Here is a 20,059-nt window from a genome sequence, read left to right as displayed (position 1 = left end):
ACTTTCTGTCTCTATGGATTCGTCTGTTCTGGACATTTCATGTCAACGGAATCATGCAATTTGTGGCCTTATATGTCTGACTCCTTTCACTTTGTATACTGTTTTCAATGTTCATTCATATTATAGCACAGAGAAGTACTCTATTCCTTTTTATGGCTGAGTAACATTCCATTGTATTATAATACCACACTTTGTCTATCTTCTAATGTGGTCATAGATATTTGGGTTGTTTTTACTTTTTGGCTATTATGAATAATACTGACATGACTGTTTGTTTTCATTTCTCTTGGGTATATACCTAGGACTGGAATTGCTGTTTCATACGATAACTTTATGCTTAACTTTTTTTTTTATATGCTTAACTTTTTAAGGAACTGCCAAACTGTTTTTAGTAGAGCAGTGTACTAAGCATGTCTTTTTATTTTGATGCTTTGACATCTTGGAGCCTTGCTGACCCAGGAAAGACTTCTCCCAGAGCTAGCTAATTCCTGGAGATAGCAAATGACTCCCCTGGGACCATGCCTTTGATATGCAAACCAACCAAGCCAGAGCCTACCCCTAACCACCTCCTTTGTGGGCTCTTACAGGGCTCTTACACACCAGACCATTATCCCTCTACCTCATCATCCCAGCATCATGTACTAGATGACTAGAAACAGCCTTTATATTCAGAGCCCACTGAAATTATTAAAATGAGTCAATCTTTAGCCAGCTTGCCATGCTTTGCCATGCCTTTCTTGCCAAAACCACAAGAAAGGCCCTTGGGGCGCCATGGTGGCTCAGTAGGCTGAGTGTCTGACTCTTGATTTCAGCTCAGGTCATGATCCCAGGGGGATCCCGTGGGATCAAGCCTTGTGTCGGGCTCTGCACTAGGCATGGAACCTGTTTAAGATTCTCTCTCTCTCTCTCTCTCTCTCTCTCTCTCTCTCTCTCTCTCTCTCCTCTTCCTCCTCTCCCCCTCTCCCCCGCTCATGCACTCTCCTCTCTAAAAGAAAAAAAATCTCTTGCACATATTTTCCCCTCACTTCCTCTGACTCCTGGATGACCCTGGCACTTCCCAGTGTTGTCCTGCATGGTATGGTGTGCCCTCTCCTCTTAGGAACTATGAACAAAAATCTTTTTTTTTAATGCTTATTTATTTGTTGAGAGAGAGGGAGAGAGAGAGAGACAGAGAGCTCATGCAAAGAGCAGGGGAGGGGCAGAGAGAGGAGAGAGAATCCCAAGCAGGCTCCATGCTGTCAGACCAGATCCCGACATGGGGCTTGATCTCATAGCCGTGAGATCATGACCTGAGCCGAAATCAACAGTCAGTCACTCAACCGACTGAGCCACTCAGGCGCCCCACCAGACTATCTTTTCAATGGCAATCATCTCCTGATCTGTTGGCCCCACCATACCTGAATAATGATAAACTCCACATTTTAAAAGAAGCAGCTGCACCACTTGACATTCGCACCAGCAATGAATAAGGGTCCTAATTTCTCCACATCCTTACCTATGCTGCTTATTTTCTTTAAAGAAAAAAATGGGTTACTATAGCCATCCTAGTGGCTGTCAACTGATACATCACTGTGGTTCTGATTTGCATTTCCCCCAATGACTGGTGATGCTGAACATCTTTTCATGTGCTTGTTGGCCACTTTTACATCTTCTTTGGAGAAATGTCTGTTGAAATCCTTTGCTCCTTTAAAAAATTGGGTTATTTGTCTAATTGTTGAATATCTTTTTTTTTAAGTAAGCTTTACACCCGATGTGGGGCTTGAACTCATGACCCTGAGATCAAGAGTCACAAGCTCTACTGACTGAGCCAGCCTGGCACCCCAAATGTCTTTTTTTTAATGTTTATTTATTTTTGAGATATAGAGTGCAAGTGGGTGGAGTGAGGGCAGAGAGAGAGGGGGACAGAGGATCCGAAGCAAGCTCTGCACTGACAGCAACAAACCTGATGCAGGACTTAAACTCACCAACAGTGAGAGCATGACCTGAGCCAAAGTCAGACGTTTAACCAACTGAGCCACCAAGGTGCCCTTCTTTTTGTTTTTAAGGTATAGAAATTCTACATGTTTTCTAGGTATAAGTCAACTTATATCCATAGCACAAGTATATTTTCCTATGCTGTGACTTTGCTTTTTTACTCTCTTAATGGCATTTTGGGAAGAATAGAAGTTATTCATTTTAATGTAGTCCATTTATCAATCTTTTCCTCATGTTTAGTTTTGTGTCCTATTTAGGACATCTGTGCTTTGTCTAAAACCCTGAAATTGTCTTCTATGTTATCTTCTAGAAGGTAAATTATTTTACATTCCACATTCAGATCGGTGATCATTCTGGAATTTGTTTCTGCATATAGTGTGAAGTTGGATCTAGATTAAATTATTCCCATAGTTACGCAATACACCCTGCATCATTTATTGAAAATAACATCCTATACCTACTAAACTCCAGTGCCACTTTTACCATAAATCAACTGACCACATATATGTGGGTCTGTCTAGACTGTATTGTATTAGCCAACATGTCTAGCCTTACACCAACACCACAACATCTTAATTATTATAAAATTCTAGTAAGACTGGCCATTTGTTACTGTAAGTTTGACAACTTTGTTTTTCTTCCTCAAGATTGTCTTGGTTCTTCTTAAGTCTTTGGATTTCCACATACATTTTAGAATTAGCTTAACGGTCTCCACCAAAAAAAAAAAAATGTTCTGTAGATCAATTGGGAGAGTGGATATCTTTACGATATGGTCTCCAATCCATGAACATGGTCTAATCCTTCCTTGTATTTAGGTCTTTTTAATATATTTCACTAAGGTTGCATAGTTTTATGTGTAGAGGTCCCATGAGGGAGGAGGTCATAAGAACCTCCGATTTGCAGCCAGGTTGTGGGTGACCTGGGTACCTACTACTTGCAGTTGGCATCTGAAGAGAAGCAACAGTCTTGAGGGACTGAGCCCTTAACCTGTGAAATCTGATGCTGTGTCCGAGTATGCAGTGTGAGAATTAAATTGCAGGACATGCAGCTGGTGCCACAGAATTTCTTGCTGTGGGAAAAATCCCTACATATTTGGTGACCAGAAATATCAGAAGTGCAGTGGTCTGTAAACAATAAAGGAGACAAATAGAAGGAAATACTGTGTTTTTCCTTATACAGATGCCAATTTACTTTTTTCACTCTCATTTTCTCATGAGTATACAGAGTTTTGCAAGAGCTACATGATGTGTGATACACAGCAACAGACTAAGTGTAGAAGAATATGAGAATCCAGTATCTTCTATTCAGCCAGACAGGAAAGAGATTTGCAAAAATGTAAAACAATGCTACTCTGTTCACAAATGTTTTAAAAAATATAGTCATTTTCATGACAACAGTGTTATTTGTATCAGCATGTAAAGGGTTTTTATTTTTATTTTTCAAATTAATAATTTTTTCCGTTTTAATCCCAGTACAGAAAATACCAATAGATACAACTCATATAAGCAAAAGCTTCAGGTGAATTCTAAAAAAATTTAAGAGTGAAATGGGTCCTGAGACCAAAATATTTGAGAACTGATGTTTGAGAGTCATCATCAGTCCTTAGGTCATGCTCCCCTGCCAGTCAGTAACAGGCACCCTGTGTGCCCTCACCTGCCAGCAGTGCCACACACTGGACATCTGAGGAACTGCAGGGCATCCACTACTTGTGGTCCTACCTACTCATTAGGATGTACCTTATCTTCAGAGCATCAGTCATGCATCTCCCTCTTCTCTAAGTCCTGCAACACCACCTCTTCCCTATTGTATTCCAGGTCTAGAAGTAGGAGTGGAGTTACCTTAGGCTTTACCTTTTGCTCTTACAGGATTCCAATCCCTGTTTTAAATCCCCTTTGTTGGAATACCTATGGTGTCTATTTTTCTGACTGAACTCTGATTGATATGCCTGCTATACTGAATATCCTCTCTTTAGATGGCTCTGAGAGGGCCCTGTAGCCCTATAAGAAGCTTCCCTTATTAAGCTAGTTTTGAGGGGTGTTTTTTCCTTGCAATGAAACCATCTGTGATTAAGGCATAGGGTCCATGTTTTACCTGCATCCAGACACATTCCATCCCTCCTTCCCAACGTGAAGAGGGTGAGGGATGGTTCCCATATGCTCTGAATCACGTTATTCTCCTCCACCTCCTCCTTCACCAAAACCACCACCATCATCACCATCATCATCACCATGTTATATAATACTCACTATGTGCCAGGCACAGTTCTAAGCATTTTACATACATTAGCTTACTTAATCCTCTAAATGAGTATTAATCCAACTAAATGGGGGAGAAACCATTATTATCCCTATTTTATTTTATTTTTATTTATTTTTTATTTTTGTGAGAGAGAGAGCCCGTGCACGCATGTGCCCACAAGCCAGGGAGGGGCAGAGAGAGGGAGAGAGAGAATCCGAAGCAGGCTCTGCACTGTCAGTGCAGAACCCGACGCAGGGCTTGAACCCATGAACCACAAGATCATGACCTGAGCCAAAGTCAAGAGTCAGAGGCTTAACCGACTGAGTCACCCGGGCACCCCAGGAGAGAGAGAATCTTAAGCAGGCTCCATGCCCAGCACAGAGCCTGATGCAGGGCTCAATCCCACAACTCTGGGATCATGACCTGAGCCAAAATCAAGTCAGAGTCTCAACCAAACCATCCAGGTGCTGCATTATTAACCCTATTTTAAAGGTAAGAAAACATGCACAAAGAGATTAAGTGACTTGCGCATGGCAACACATCAAGTTAGTGGCATGTCAGGAATTCAAGCCTAGGTAGCCTGGTTCCAAGGCCCAGGCATATTGATTCAGTCCACATTTATTGGGCATTACTTTATGTCAGTTCCTGTTCTAGATATTAAGGCTATAGGGAGAACAAACAAATGTCCTCAGCTTTACTAAACCATCTCTCCCACATCTCCATCCCCTCTCTCACTGGTACATTGTCTATCTCATCTTAACCACCAAAACCAAAACAAACAAAACCCCAAAACCCACTCCCCTAAACCCCTGAATCCCCTTCAAACTATGGATCTGGGTTTGATTGTTGGTTCATTCATAATTACAGAGACAAAAGGAGAGGCAGAACATGGGGCCATGCTACTATCTTTTCAGAATTTCCATCCAATGGAATATTCCCAAGTCCCTCCCATCATAAAAAAAAAAAAATCACTCTCACTCCCCTGCTCCTACCCCAGTACTGACTTTCTTGGCCCTTCATCAACAAGCTTCTTAAAGAAAATGTCTATATCATTTCCACTTCCACACTTCACAATCAATCCATGGCTCTCTGAAACTGGGCATTGGCCCTGTGGTGCCCCGGAAACTGGAACCCACATTCTTCTCAGGATTTCCTTTCTCCTTCACCTCCAGAGTTTTGGAAAGTGATATCTACACTCTGTCTACACTCCCCTCTTATTTTTTAAAATGTTTATTTATTTTTGAGAGAGAGAGAGAGAGAGAGAGAGAGAGAGAGAGAGCTGGGGAAGGGTGGAAAGAGAGGGAGATACAGAATCTGAAGCAGGCTCCAGGTTCTGAGCTGTCAGCACAGAGCCCGACACGGGGCTCAAACTCACAAACCATGAGATCATGACCTGAGCCGAAGTCCAACACTTAACTGACTGAGCCACCCAGGCTCCCCTATGCTCCCCTCTTCTTGTAAACCATTTGGGTCCCTGCAATATGGCACCTGTTCCCTCTCGCCCATTGATCCTCTGAAATTGCCTTCCCCAAAGGTATTAACACCTCTCTGCCCTTAAATCCAGAGGATACACCTCATATCTTGACATGCTTGTCTATGCCCTCCTTTCTGAGACCTTTCCTGGCCCTTTCCCAATTCTGGCCCAGATGCCTCCCTTCCTCTCACACTCCCCAGAGCCATGGGGCACTCTGGAAAGCTGGCACCAAGGGTACTGGAGGAGGCTTCCTGGGGACCAATACCTTTCCAGACTTGCCCCTGAAGATGAAACCAATCAGAAAGCAGGTCCTCTAGGCATACTTAGGTGAGTAGTCAGCATGTCGTTTGATGAACCAGTCAGGAGTTTAAAGTAAAGATAGAGTTAGAGCTTGACTATCTCAATCATGGAAAGGCAAGTGATACCTTCAGACTTGTAGCTGACTACAACTCAGAAGGAGGTAGGTTGTCCCTTCCTACTAAGGACTCTGACAAAATCCTTCACTTTCTGGAAATAGAAACCCAACTTCCCAAGCCAAGAAACCTACTATGCAGAGGAAGGACAAAAAAAAAAGTAAAAGAGAGAATGAAAGAAGAAAACAACAGGAAACAAGAGATACACAGTAAAGAGGGATACTCATCAAATCTGCCCACTGTCTTTAGTCATCATAACCTTCTCTTTAGGAATCCCAGATGTTGACTAACTATGAAGACTGGGCACTGTCACCACTGCCCAAGACCTAACCTCCTGAGTATACCAGGAGCATCTATTTCTCCACTCTCCTCTCCTGCATCTATTTCTTCCCAGAACTGACCACTGGAGGTGGGAGATGTTCTGGATCTGCTATCTTCATGGAAATCCTCAATAGTTCTCTCAATTCATTCTATAAAGCCACACATTCCTTCTACCATCATGCCCCAATAGATTGAGAAAGCACCTTGGAAGTAAACTGTTACACAGCAAGGACAAATTCATGTCAAATGCTTTTCTTGATTATTTATGCCATTATATGTACATAAATGCAGTTTCTATGTTCAGTCTCTTGTTGGTTAGGTGACCCTCCAGCCAAGGGACCCACCAGCTAAAGATCACTGCAGTTGAAGGACTCACCTGACAAGGGATACATGGGCTCAGGAATTCAGAACCCAGACAAGTTACCATACCAAAGCCACCTCAGACAAAATATTCACTAGGCAAGAGAACCCCACCACCAACCCAAGGTTCTCACCATCCAAGGGACCTCCTGGAAACCAATATACATTATTCATCCCACCCAACATTGAATTCTTTCCCCCCTCACCTCATTTTTTTTTAATCTGGAATATCCACCTTACCCTTTAAAATGCTCCAAGATAATTCATTCTGTCAAGCAGAAGACTAGTTACCAATACAAGGAGAGGGTAGCAAAGATCATTACAATGCCAACCACCAGAAATAGAAGTCCAAACACGTCTTCCCACTGCATCTTGGTATCAGAGTTGCCAAGGAAAATACAACACAGTAAAGTACTGGATGGGGCACTTTTACTCACATAAAGAAGAGAAAGAGCAAGATCAGCTCCAATGGTGGGTGTCTGGGCAGCAGGTGCAATTAGCCTTTATGAACTCCTCTTGTGCCACAGTGGAAGAACCCTGATCCCTGCCTTCATGGAGTCTGAAATACTAAAACCTGGGGTTGTGCCTGAGAACACAGGTACTTAAGCAGAACAAAGGAATACACAATGAGCCTGAAACAAGGAAAAATATTCCCACACAAGGTGATAAGCCTTGCATACACTGTGTGGGCTCTTTATCTCTTGGTCAGAAAGTGTTTCAGGCCCAAGACCCATTCTTATGTGGCAAGGGGACATTGGAAGACTGTGTACATGAGATCGCTTTTCCTAACACATTTCATGAAGACTTTCCTGGCCCCTGGGTTGTGTGTGTTGCTGCTGTTCTTGGTGCTTCTAGGTCTTTGCCTGTGCTTAAATACAGCTGTGTCATTGACAAACCACAAACTTAGTTACTAACTCACAGTTCTGTAGATCAGAATGGCTAGATTCTCTAGAATGCTCAGGATCTCACAAGGCTAAAATCAAGGTGTTGACCAGTCCGTGTTCCCATCTGGAGCTAGGATCATCTCCCAATCAAATATGGTCATAACAGGATTCAGATCCTTACTATTATAGAACTGAGGTCCCATTTCCTTGCTAGCTTGATAGCTAGTTGGGAGCCACTTCAGATAGGGGCTGCCTGCATTCCTTGCTATGTAGTCTCCTCCACTTTCAAGCTAGCAATGGAGAATCTCCCTTGACTGCACTCCATCCCATGCCTTGAATCATTTTTGCCAGTAAGATGTTGTCCCTTTTAAGAAGTCACTGGATTAGTGTCCCATGGAGGACATTTTCCCTCTCTTAAAGTTAACTGATTGGGGAATTTAACTACAGGTACAAAATCCCTCCACAGTAGCACATAGATTAGTACTTGAATGAACAACTGGGAAAAAGTGTGTGTACACCAGGGAGCAGGAATCTTGGGGCCATCTTAGAACTCTACCTACCACAATGGTGATTTCCCATTTCCATCATTTCATCCACACTTATTAAATGACATTCAACTTTTAAGACCTTCCCCGTTTTCACCTTCTTTCTCTTTCAGTCAGTATAGACTAAAGAATTCTTTTCTAATTCAATATTTTATAATCTGTTATTGACATTATTCCTTTTCCTTCCCTTCTGTTTGTAATCTCCTAGTTTTCTTACAGGGCTTGTCTACTTCCTCTCTTCCATCTAGAGACGCAACTCTGGTACTGCCCTCCTGTAGCAGACTGGGGTCTGCAACAAGGAGGAGCCAGGATCCCATCTTACAGTTTCCAACAAATCCCTATCAGGACGGGTGGAGCCAATGTCCTGATAGAGGATGGAACCCAGCTCCAAGCTCCGAGTCCAGGAGAAGCAGAGAATTGTGGGACCACGCCCCCTTATGCAGACAGCCAATCAGGACTTGAGGCACTGGTTTCTCCATTGTGAAGAAGTGGCCTTTAACGTTTGGAGTCTTGGGATGCTGGAGTCTTGGTTTTAAACTAGGGGAGGTATAGTGGGCTTGGCTCTCTGTTTTCAAGACACTCAGGATCTGTCTTTGTCTGGGTGGAAAGATCATGCCCCCAAAACCCGCCCCACCTGCTGCAGGAGGTCCTCCTGCTTCAAAAGGCGCGGCTGCTGCAAAAGGCCCGCCTGCTGCAGGAGGCCCGCCCGCTGCAAGAGTCCCGCCGGTTGCAGGAGGCCCGCCGGCTGCAGGAGCCCCGCCGGCTGCAGGCGCCCCTGAGAAGCCGCCAGAGGAAACACAGACACCTGAAGAACTGGCATTTTATGCCCCGAATTACTTATGTTTGACCATCCTGGCCGTAATTTTGTTCCCTCCCCTGGGATTAATAGCTATATTCTTCAGTTACAAGGTAAAACAACACCTATGCGATGGCCCATCCTGCCCTCTACCTGCCCCTTACACCTGTTTCTGCCCTGGGACCTGGATAGGGGCTTTCCCTCAGTGACCATTGGTCCCCAGCCCTTCCCCAAGGGTATCACAAGGCTAGACTCAGAAACCCATACCTAAAGCTCCCATCCCTACAGACTTCGCAGGCCAACAAGAACAGCGAATGGGAAGATGCTTACCTCAACTCAGGCCGAACTGGCTGGCTGGATGTATTTGCCATACTCATTGGTTTAGGCATCATTTATGCCTATACCCTATTTATGTGAAGGCCAGGCCAAGTAGTCCATGAGTCCACCTCAAATAGGACTTACCCACCAAGGCCCTAACCAACCAAATCAGCCACCATGCAAGAAACCAACAGCCAAGACATCTTCTAGCCAGAAAACCTATTGGCCAAGGAACTCAACATCCAAGCAACCCACTAGCCCAGGGACATCATACTACTTCATCCTTTTCGCTGCTGGAGCCATCTTCATCCACCTTGAGGGTCCTCACTTTCATGCCCTAGATGTGCTTAGCTCCATGATACTTGGATGCTCTTTCAGAAAAAAAAAAAATATTTAAACCAATAAAAAATGAAGGGAATGTTCCAGCTTCTCATGTGTGTGCATGTGTTTATTTGTTTCTGAGTCAGTGTCTGTGTTTTGGTGGAGCTACATGTTTCATATCCCTGCTTTTTCTAGGCAAACAGAACCCTCCTTCAACTTTTGAGATCCAGAAGTGAAATTGTTAAGGGAAGAATGGAAAGACCTCAAGAAACAAACAATAGATTTGGTGCAAGAGCTGATGAAAATCACCTCTCCCCCAATCCTGAAAGGAATAAAGGAAGTAGAGAAAGAGAGATTACATGCAAGTATAACCCTAAGGAGGGTTGCATCTCAGGCAGGGGTGAGGTGTCAAAGACCCCAGATACTATTTGTATTACCTCTTCACAAATAAGTCCTATAGAGGCTCCAAGGTCGCAAAGAAAATATGCTGCATGGTAGGGAGGTCTAGGAAGAAATGACCTTAGACAGCCAAGCAGGGTAGCCCATGTCTCAGCTTGGTGAGAAGGAGGTCTACAGAAATGCAAAGTACCAGGGTGGGAATGACTAGCAGAGGGGAGCCAGGGATAACACAGGAGCCATCTAGAATGAAGGAAAACAGAGATCTAGGGTGACACGATGGATGACAAACATCGAGGGGTTCCCACTAGTACCCTAACTTCATGAACAACCCCAAATTCAGACCAGAAACCCTAGACTTAGCAGAATTAAATTTCCACAATGAAGGAGAATGGGGATTACCAATAGAAAGGAGGTTAAGTAGCTGTGGAAAAGACTGCTAACTCTACCAAGGCTCATCTTTTCCTCCCGGGAGCACAACTCAGCCACATTTCCTAGGTTCCCCTGTGTGGCCATGAGACTGTCTTTGGCTCTATGGAATCACTTCTATCAGAAGTCATGTGTGCCACAAACAGGCCTGGCTTTGAAACATCTCCCATGGGCACTCTCCTCCATACTCTTCTTCCCCTAGCTGACTGGCCAAGTGACATCCATGGTGCTTTGAAGGCCACAAGTTATAGAGAGGAAGAACTCCCATCAGCCTTGGTCTCTGAACCACTGTAGGAACAGTCACTGTTTCCCCAACTGCCCCCCTGGTTAGCAGAAAATACGTATTGTGCCATCACGTGTCTGGTCTATCTATTTCATAACTCAATCCACCCTAACTAGTGAAGATGCTGGAAAATAGAGTTACATTTCTCAGACATCTGGGGTTGCTACTTGAAATTCATGCCCAACAGACAGACCCATTTTGTTGGGCAGTTTATAGGAAATAATGAACAAAGGAAACAACAAAGGTCTTAGTCCATAGTTAACCTTAATCTTAACGGTCATGATGCTGTGTCTGTTTCCTACAAGATCCTGGGTATCTATGTGAATTACATGTGCTTATGGGACAATGCTCCATGTTAAGGGTATGTCTGGAGAGGGGATTATTCCTGGTTGTCTGCTATGTTAGTGGGCCTAGAAGGTCAGCCATCCCTGTCCCTCCCCAGAGAAGCCCAGAATGCTGGGTCTGTCACATTCGGCTGCAAAGCCATGTGGAATCAGAATGGCCCATGTCGGCATGAACAGCCAGGTTCAAAAAAGTCACACTGTGCTACAAGACTTGGAAATCCAGCCAGTCTTCTCCATTCCAGCTCTCTGACTCCCTCTAACCTGTATTCCACTCTCAGGCATTTATCTGGTATTTATCATTCATGTAAATATAAAACAAACAAAATTTGTAGTCTTGCATCTTGAAACATCATCATTTGAATTACTATAATGACACATGCAGATTTAACAATTTTATTCACTCTTCTCTCTCACCACTATCTCCCACAGAATGAGATGACAATTTTTAACTCAATTTACAGACTTTCCATTTCATTATGCCTGTATAAGTAGACTCCATTACTGGACTACTATGGTGATTACGTACTCTTGCTGAACTCATATTTGAACTCAGGAGCCAACCAATCCATCTGTCTGTAATCCTTCAGATTTTTCTTCCTTTTCTTCTTCTTCTGCCTCCTCTTCCTCCACCTTCTTCTCTTCCACATCCTGCCCCTCCTGCCCCTCCTCCTCCTGATCCTCCTCATCTTCACTTTGTTTGTTCTACTTCCTCGGTTATCTATGTGCCCCTTCACTAATCATTCCCAAACTCTCCAGGAGAATTCTATCACGGCTTTCAACAGAATTTCCCCATGGTCAAGTAAGCCAGGTAATTTTTCAATTCTCTTTCTCCCTTGGATCATTAAACCTTGGATCATTTATTTACTTGGGATTTTTTAATTTACACAACATTCACAAAAATACACCCACAAGTAATACAAAGAGTATGGAAGAGCTCACTTCATGGCTGGATGTGGTATCATTTTCCTCTCTCAAAGGTAATTGCTGTCAATATTTTGTTGTAACTCTTTCTAGTTGCCTTTCTATGCATTTCCATGTGCATTTGTGTCCACACACATTGCCATTACACTGTTTTTCTGTTTACCACTAGGTCTTGATGATCTTCAACACTCAATTAGTACTGAAGATCTTCAACACTCAATGCCCTGTATTGAACATTCCTATGTTCTCAGACCTGCCTTTTCTCTCTCAATGGTAGCTCACGGATTCCAGCACCTGGCATGAACCTGTAGGCCCTTCTTCCTCCTGGGAGGATAAGGATATCCTGAGCAGGGTAAGAGGGAGAGTATCCATAGAATAAACAGCTGCAGGAGAGCAGATTCTGCTGTATACCAAGAACTAGTTTTGCAAATTTTATTTCTGACCACTGAAAACTTAACAAACTTTAGGACACTCACACTGTGACATTATTACCATGTCCTATGATTGTGATTCTTAACCTCTTACAGTCTTCAATTCTGATGACCCATTTATTGTATCACCCTTGTAATAATACTTAAACTGATGTCCTTATTTTCTGGAAGAAACATGTACTTTTGAATTTTCTTTGCTGTTTTTTGTTTTTTTGGTTTTTTTATTTTAGAGAGAGAGAGCATGCACACAAGCAGGGGAGAGGGGCAGAAGGAGAGAGATAGAATCTTAAGCAGGCTCCATGCTTAGCAATCTCATAACCCTGGGATCATGACCTGAGCTGAAATCAAGAGTCAGACACCCAACCAACTGAGCCACTTGAGTGCCCCTGAATTTTCTTCGTTAAGCCAGAAGGACATTACTAGCATGAAACCCATGGGTATGTGGATTAAAAAAAGAAAAATAATAATTCCCCAATAACCCATGATAGAGCTATATTTCTTATTCAAATGAAGAGTTTGAGAATCTGAGTCTCATTTAAATCAAGAGTACACTGCGTTTTTAATTTTAAAAATATTTTTATTCAAGTGCATAAGAGTGTACAAATCATATGTGCATACCAATGAACTTCCACACACTTTCACAAAATGCACACTTATGTAACCTGCTCCTTAAACAAGGCATAGACCAGAAGACTCTGGTGCCCTCTTCCAGTCACTTCCTACAAAAGATAACTCCCACCCTAACCTGCTCTCCCTTTTTAAAATAACTGCCTGGTAGACCATGTCAGGGAATGTCAAATTTACTAACGGGACTTCCTGTTGATGGATATTTAGATTATTCCTACCTTTTGGCTGCCACAAACCATAGTGCAAAGAACATCCCTGAGCATGCTTCTCTGTTCACATGAGCAGGTTTTTCTCTAGAACAGAGTCCAAGAAGTGGGATTGCAGGGTTGAAGCATAAAGGGCTTTGTACACTTTGATGGCTAATACCATGATGATTTCTGCAAAGGCTTCATCAAATCACACACCTAATCCCAGTGTTTGAAAAAAACATTCTTTTTCTTCTTGTCATCACATGATATCATCAGTCCTATGAAATTCTGCCAATTTGATGAGTGAGAAGTGATAGCTCCTTATTGCTTTAATTTACATTCCTCTGATGACTAGTGAATTTGAACACTGCTAAGGACTGAATTGTATCCCCCCAAAATTGATATATTTTTAATTATTTTTTTCTTGTTTTAATTCCAGCGTAGTTAACATACAGTGTTATAGTAGTTTCAGGTGTACAAAACAGTGAGTCAACAATTCTATACATTACTCAGTGCTCATCATGGTAAGCACACTCTTAATCCCCATCACCTATGTCACCCATCCCCCACCCACTTCCCCTCTAGTAACCATCATTTTGTTCTCTGTAGCTAAGAGTCTGTTTCTTGGTTTGTCTCTCTTTTTTTGTCCTTTGCTCATTCATTTTGTTTCTTAAATTCCACATACGAGTGAAATCATATGGGATTTGTCTTTCTCTGACTGACTTATTTCACTTAGCATATGCATATACATGTGTATACATACCATATATATATGTGTGTGTATACATATATATATGTATATATATATGTATGTGTGTATACATATATGTGTGTGTATATATATATATATATATATATATATATATATATATATATACACCACATCTTCTGCATCCATTTATCTATTGATGGGCACTTGGGTTGGTTCCATAATTTAACTATTATAAACAATGCTGCAATAAACATAGGCGTGCATGTATCGCTCTGAATTAGTGTTTTTGTATTTTAGAGGTAAATACCCAGTAGTGCGATTACTGGATCATGGGGTAGGTCTACAAAACTGATATACTGAAACCTTAACTCCATACATAACTGTGTTTGAAGATAGCTGACAATATTGTATTGAGAATATAAAAAGCCAAAAGCAACAAAGATTAGAAAGGACCAGAAAACACCACCAGAAACTCCAACTCTACAAGCAACATAATGGCAATAAATTCATATCTTTCAGTACTCACTCTAAACATCAATGGACTAAGTGCTCCAATCAAAAGACATAGGGTAACAGAATGGATAAGAAAACAAGGTCCATCTATATGCTGTTTACAAGAGACCCACTTTAGACCTAAAGACACCTTCAGATTGAAAGTAAGGGGATGGAGAACCATCTATCATGCTAATGGTCAACAAAAGAAAGCTGGAGTAGCCATACTTATATCAGACAATCTAGACTTTCAAATAAAGACTGTATCAAGAGATGAAGAAGGGCATTATATTATAATTAAGGGGTCTATCTACCAAGAAGACCTAACAATTGTAAACATTTATGCGCCAAATGTGAAAGCACCCAAATATATAAATCAATTAATCACAAACATAAAGAAACTCATTGATAGGAATACCATAACAGTAAGAGACTTCAACACCCCACTTACAACAATGGACAGATCATCCAATCAGAAAATCAACAAGGAAACAATGGCTTTGAATGGCACACTGGACCAGATGGAATTAACAGATATATTCAGAACATTTCATCCTAAAGCAGTGGAATATACATTCTTCTCCAGTGCACGTGGAATGTTCTCCAGAATAGACCACATACTGGGACATAAATCAGCCCTCAGCAAGTACAAAAAGATCGAGATCATACCATGAATATTTTCAGACCACAACACTATGAAACTCGAAATCAACCACAAGAAAAAATTTGGAAAGGTAACAAATAGTTGGAGACTAAAGAACATCCTACTAAAGAATGAATGGGCTAACCAAGAAGTTAAAGAGGAAATTGAAAAGTATATGGAAGCCAATGAAAATGATAACACCACAACCCAAAACCTCTGGGACACAGCAAAGGCGGTCATAAGAGGAAAGTATATAGCAATCCAGGCTTTCCTAAAGAAGGAAGAAAGGTCTCAGATACACAACCTAACCTTACACCTTAAAGAGCTGGAAAAAGAACAGCAAATAAAACCCAAAACCAGCAGAAGACAGGAAATAATAAAGATTAGAGCAGTAATTAATGTTATTGAAACCAAAAAAAACAGTAGAACAGATCAATGAAACCAGAAGCTGGTTCTTTGAAAGAATTAGGAAAACTGATAAACCACTAGCCAGTTTGATAAAAAGAAAAAGGAAAAGACCCAAATAAATAAAATCAAGAATGAAAGAGGAGAGATCACAACCAACACAGTAGAAATAAAAACAATAAGATAATATTATGAGCAATTATATGCCAATAAAATGGGCAATCTGGAGGAAATAGAAAAATTCCTAGAAACATATACACTACCAACACTGAAACAGGAAGAAGTAGAAAATTTGAACAGACCCATAACCAGTAAAGAAATCGAATTAGTAATAAAAAATCTCCCAAAAAACAAGAGTCTAGGGCCAGATCGTATTCCAGGGAAATTCTACCAAACATTTAAGGAAGAGTTAACACCTATTCTCTTGAAGCTGTTCCAAAAAATAGAAATGGAAGGAAAACTTCCAAACTCTTTCTATGAGGCCAGCGTTACCTTGATTCCAAAACCAGACGGAGACCCCACTAAAAAGGAGAACTATAGACCAATTTCCCTGATGAACATGAATGCAAAAATCCTCAACAAGATATTAGCCAACCAGATCCAACAATACATTAAAAACATTATTCACCACGACCAAGTGGGATTTATACCTGGGATGCAGGGCTGGTTCAATATCTGCAAAAACAATTAACGTGGTTCATCACACCAATAAAAGAAAGGACAAGAATCATATGATCTTCTCAATAGATACAGAGAAAGCATTTGACAAAATACAGCATCTTTTCTTGATAAAAACCCTCAAGAAAGTAGGGATACAGGATCATACCTCGAGATCATAAAAGTCATATATGAATGACCCAATGCTAATATCATCCTCAATGGGGAAAAACTGAGAGCTTTTGCCCTAAGGTCAGAGACAAGACAGGGATGTCCACTCTCGCCACTGTTATTCAACATAGTATTGGAGGTCTCAGCCTCTGCAATCAGACAACACAAAGAAATAAAAGGCATCCAAATCGGCCAAGAGGAGATAAAACTTTCACTCTTCGCAGATGACATGATACTCTACATGGAAAACCCAAAAGATTCCACCAAAAAACTGCCAGAACTGATTCATGAATTCAGCAAAGTTGTAGGATATAAAATCAATGCACAGAAATCAGTTGCATTCCTATTCACCAACAATGAAGCAACAGAAAGAGAAATCAAGGAATCAATCCCATTTATAATTGAACCAAAACCCATAAAATACCTAGGAATAAATCTTACCAAAGAAGTGAAAAATCTGTACACTGAAAACTATAGTAAGCTTATGAAAGAAATTGAAGCAGACACAAAAAAATGGAAAAAGATTCCATGCTCCTGGATAGGAAGAACAAATGCTGTTAAATGTCGATACTACCCAAAGCAATCTACATATTCAATGCAATCCCTATCAAAATAACACCAGCATTCTTCACAGAGCTAGAACAAATAATCCTAAAATTTGTATGGAACCAGAAAAGACCCTAAATAGCCAAAGCAATCTTGAAAAAGAAAACCAAAGCAGGAGGCATCGCAATCCCGGACTTTACTACAAAGCTGTAATCATCATTGGCACAAAAACAGATACATTGACCAATGGAATAGGATAGAGAGCCCAGAATTGGACTCACAAAAGTATGGCTAACTAATCTTCAACAAAGCATGAAAGAGTATCCAATGGAAAAAAAAGAGTGTCTTTAGCAAATGGTGCTGGAAAAACTGGACAGCAACATGCAGAAGAATGAAACTGAACCACCTTCTTACACCATACACAAAAATAAACTCAAAATGGATGAAAGATCTAAATGAGAGACAGGAAACCATCAAGACCCTAGAGGAGAAAACAGGCAACAACCTCTTTGACCTCAGCTGCAGCAACTTCTTACTTGACACGTCTCTGAAGGCAAGGGAAATAAAAGCAAAAATTAATTATTGGGACTTCATCAAGATAAAAATCTGCACAGCAATGGAAACGATCAACAAAACTAAAAGGCAACTGACAAAGTGGGAGAATATATTTGCAAATGATATATCAGATAAAGGGTTAGTATCCAAAATCTACAAAGAACTTACCAAATTCAACACCTGAAGAAACAAATAATCCAGTGAAAAAATGGGCAAAAGACATGAATAGACACTTTTCCAAAGAAGACATCCAGATGGCCAACAGACACATGAAAAGATGCCCAACATACTCATCATCAGGGAAATACAAATCAAAACCACATTGAGATACCACCTCACACCGGTCAGAGTGGCTAAAATGAACAACTCAGGGAACAACAGATGTTGACAAGGATGTGGAGAAAGGGGAACCCTCTTGCACTGTTGGTGGGAATGCAAGCTGGTGCAGCCACTCTGGAAAACAGTGTGGAGGTTCCTCAAAAAATTAAAAATAGAACTAACCTATGACCCAGCAATAGCACTACTAGGAATTTATTCAAAGGATACAGGAGTGCTGATTCATAGGGGTGCATGTACCCCAATATTTACAGCAGTGCTATCAATAATAGCCAAATTATGTAAAGAGCCCAAATGTCCATAGACTAATGAATGGATAAAGAAGATTTGGTTTCTATATACAATGGAATACTACTTGCCAATGAGAAAGAATGAAATCTTGCCATTTGTAACAACATGGATGGAACTGGAGGGTATTAATGCTAAGTGAAATAAGTCAGTCAGAGAAAGACAGATATCCTATGTTTTCACTCACATGTGGAATTTGAGAAACTTAACAGAAGACCATGGGGGAGGGGAAGAGGGAAAAATAATTTCAAACAGAGAGGGAGGCAAACCATAAGAGACTCTTAAATATAGAGAACAAACTGAAGGTTGATGGGGGAGCAGGGGGGAGGAGAAGATGGGTGATGGGCATTGAGGAGGGCACTTCTTGGGATGAGCACTGAGTGTTGTATATAAGTGATGAATCATGGAATCTACACCCAAACCCAAGAGCACACTGCATACACTGTATGTTAGCTAACTTGACAATAAATTATATTTAAAAAAAAAGAAATTTTTAAAATAAATAAAAGTTTATTTCTAAATAAAAAGAAGAATCAGATGGAAATTATAGAACTGAAAAACATAATAATGAAATAAAAACACTCAATGTAGGGGCTATATAGAATAATGGAGATGACAGAGGAAATAGTTGATTTGAAGAGCGAATTTGAAAATAGAAATCACACAACTTGAACAGTAGAGAGAGAAAAAACATTGAAACAAAAATTAACGGAACCGCAGGGAACTGGAAACAAACAGTACTAAAAGATTTAATGTGCATACCATGAGAGTCCCAGAAGGGAACTTTATATAGTATCTTCAAAAAAAGTTTTTACAAAGAAGTAAAGGATGATCAAATACATCCCAATTTGGCAAAAAGCTTAAATTTACACATTCAAAAAGCTCAATGACCCTCAAAAAAAAAAATCATCTACTCAAAGATCCATGGTCAGACCATATTACTCAAACAGCTTAAAACCAGAGGCAAAGAAAAAGTTATGAACACATCCAAGGAAAAAATTACACATGCCTAAAAAGAAACAAAAATTCCAAAGACTGTGAAGGTCTTACTAGAAATCTTGACTGCCGAAAGGAAGGGGAACAATATTTTTAACTGCTGGGAGAAAAGAACTGTCAACCCAGAATTCCAAAACTGGTGAAAATGTTCTTCAGGAATGAAGGTGAGAGGAAACTAGCAGAATACATTGTCACAGACCTACTTTAAAATAAATGCTAAAGTTAATTCTTGAAGAGGGAAATGATACTAGAGGAAAACTTGGAGTATCAGGAAGAAGTAGAAGCAATATAAATGGTCAAGATCTGGGCAAACATGAAATATTATTCTTCCTTTGGTTCTTGAAAATATATATGACAGTTGAGAGCAAAAATGGTAACAGTGACGAGATTTTTCAATGTGTGTAGATGTAATACATACAGAAACTAAAATATAAAGGGGGCAAGGTGGAGGGATTAATATTGTGGCAGGTTGCTATATTCCACTTGAAATTGTAAAATATTCTAGGTAGACCATGAAAACTTTAATTACCTTTATGGTCATCTCTACAGCAACAACTAGCAAAATTTGCAAAGATATATCCTCAAAAATCACAAGAGATAACTTAAATGGAGTACTAAAATAATATTCAAGAAATCCAAAAAGAAGCAGGAAATAAAAAGGAAAATGAAAAGAAAAATGAAAGAAAACGAAAAACAGAGAAACAAATAGAGAACAAATAACAAAAAGGCAGAATTGAGGCCAAATATACCAATCATCACATTAAATGCCAAAGTCATAATATAGAGATTTTCAGAATGTATTAAAATTAAAAAACAAGACCCACCTATATACTGTCTATAAGAAACCCACATTAAATATAATGATGTATGTAGGATAATAAAGTAAAGAATGTTGGGGGAAAGACATGAAAACACTACCAAATAAGGGTGCTTGGGGTGGCACTGTCACTTGGGTGTCCAACTCTTGGTCTCAGCTCAGGTCATGATCTCACAGT

At 40.6% G+C, this 20,059-nt stretch overlaps 2 protein-coding genes across 6 annotated transcripts in view; one reads left to right on the top strand and one right to left on the bottom strand.

Annotated features, from left to right (window-relative positions):
- Window positions 1-20,059, bottom strand: part of ATP4A (ATPase H+/K+ transporting subunit alpha) — a 96,473-nt gene that overhangs the window by 47,928 nt on the left and 28,486 nt on the right. The window lies entirely within an intron of this gene.
- On the top strand, window positions 8,695-9,753 carry LOC109494610 (transmembrane protein PMIS2-like). Its single transcript, XM_019818824.3, has 2 exons — window positions 8,695-9,118; window positions 9,294-9,753. The coding sequence occupies exons 1-2, from the start codon at window positions 8,822-8,824 to the stop codon at window positions 9,420-9,422; spliced, it is 426 nt and encodes a 141-aa protein (XP_019674383.2). The 5' UTR covers window positions 8,695-8,821; the 3' UTR covers window positions 9,423-9,753.

This window comes from Felis catus, chromosome E2 (genome assembly GCF_018350175.1).
Source record: "Felis catus isolate Fca126 chromosome E2, F.catus_Fca126_mat1.0, whole genome shotgun sequence".
Classification (NCBI taxonomy): Eukaryota; Metazoa; Chordata; class Mammalia; order Carnivora; family Felidae; genus Felis; species Felis catus.
Note: the sequence above shows the minus strand (reverse complement) of the source record. Positions and strands in the feature narration are given on the sequence as shown.

Excerpts from the sequence above, each read along its gene's own strand:
- LOC109494610 (XM_019818824.3), top strand. The coding sequence starts at position 8,822 with ATGCCCCCAAAACCCGCCCCACCTGCTGCAGGAGGTCCTCCTGCTTCA. Across the intron at positions 9,119-9,293 it reads CTATATTCTTCAGTTACAAG|ACTTCGCAGGCCAACAAGAA; the intron begins GTAAAACAACAC and ends CCATCCCTACAG.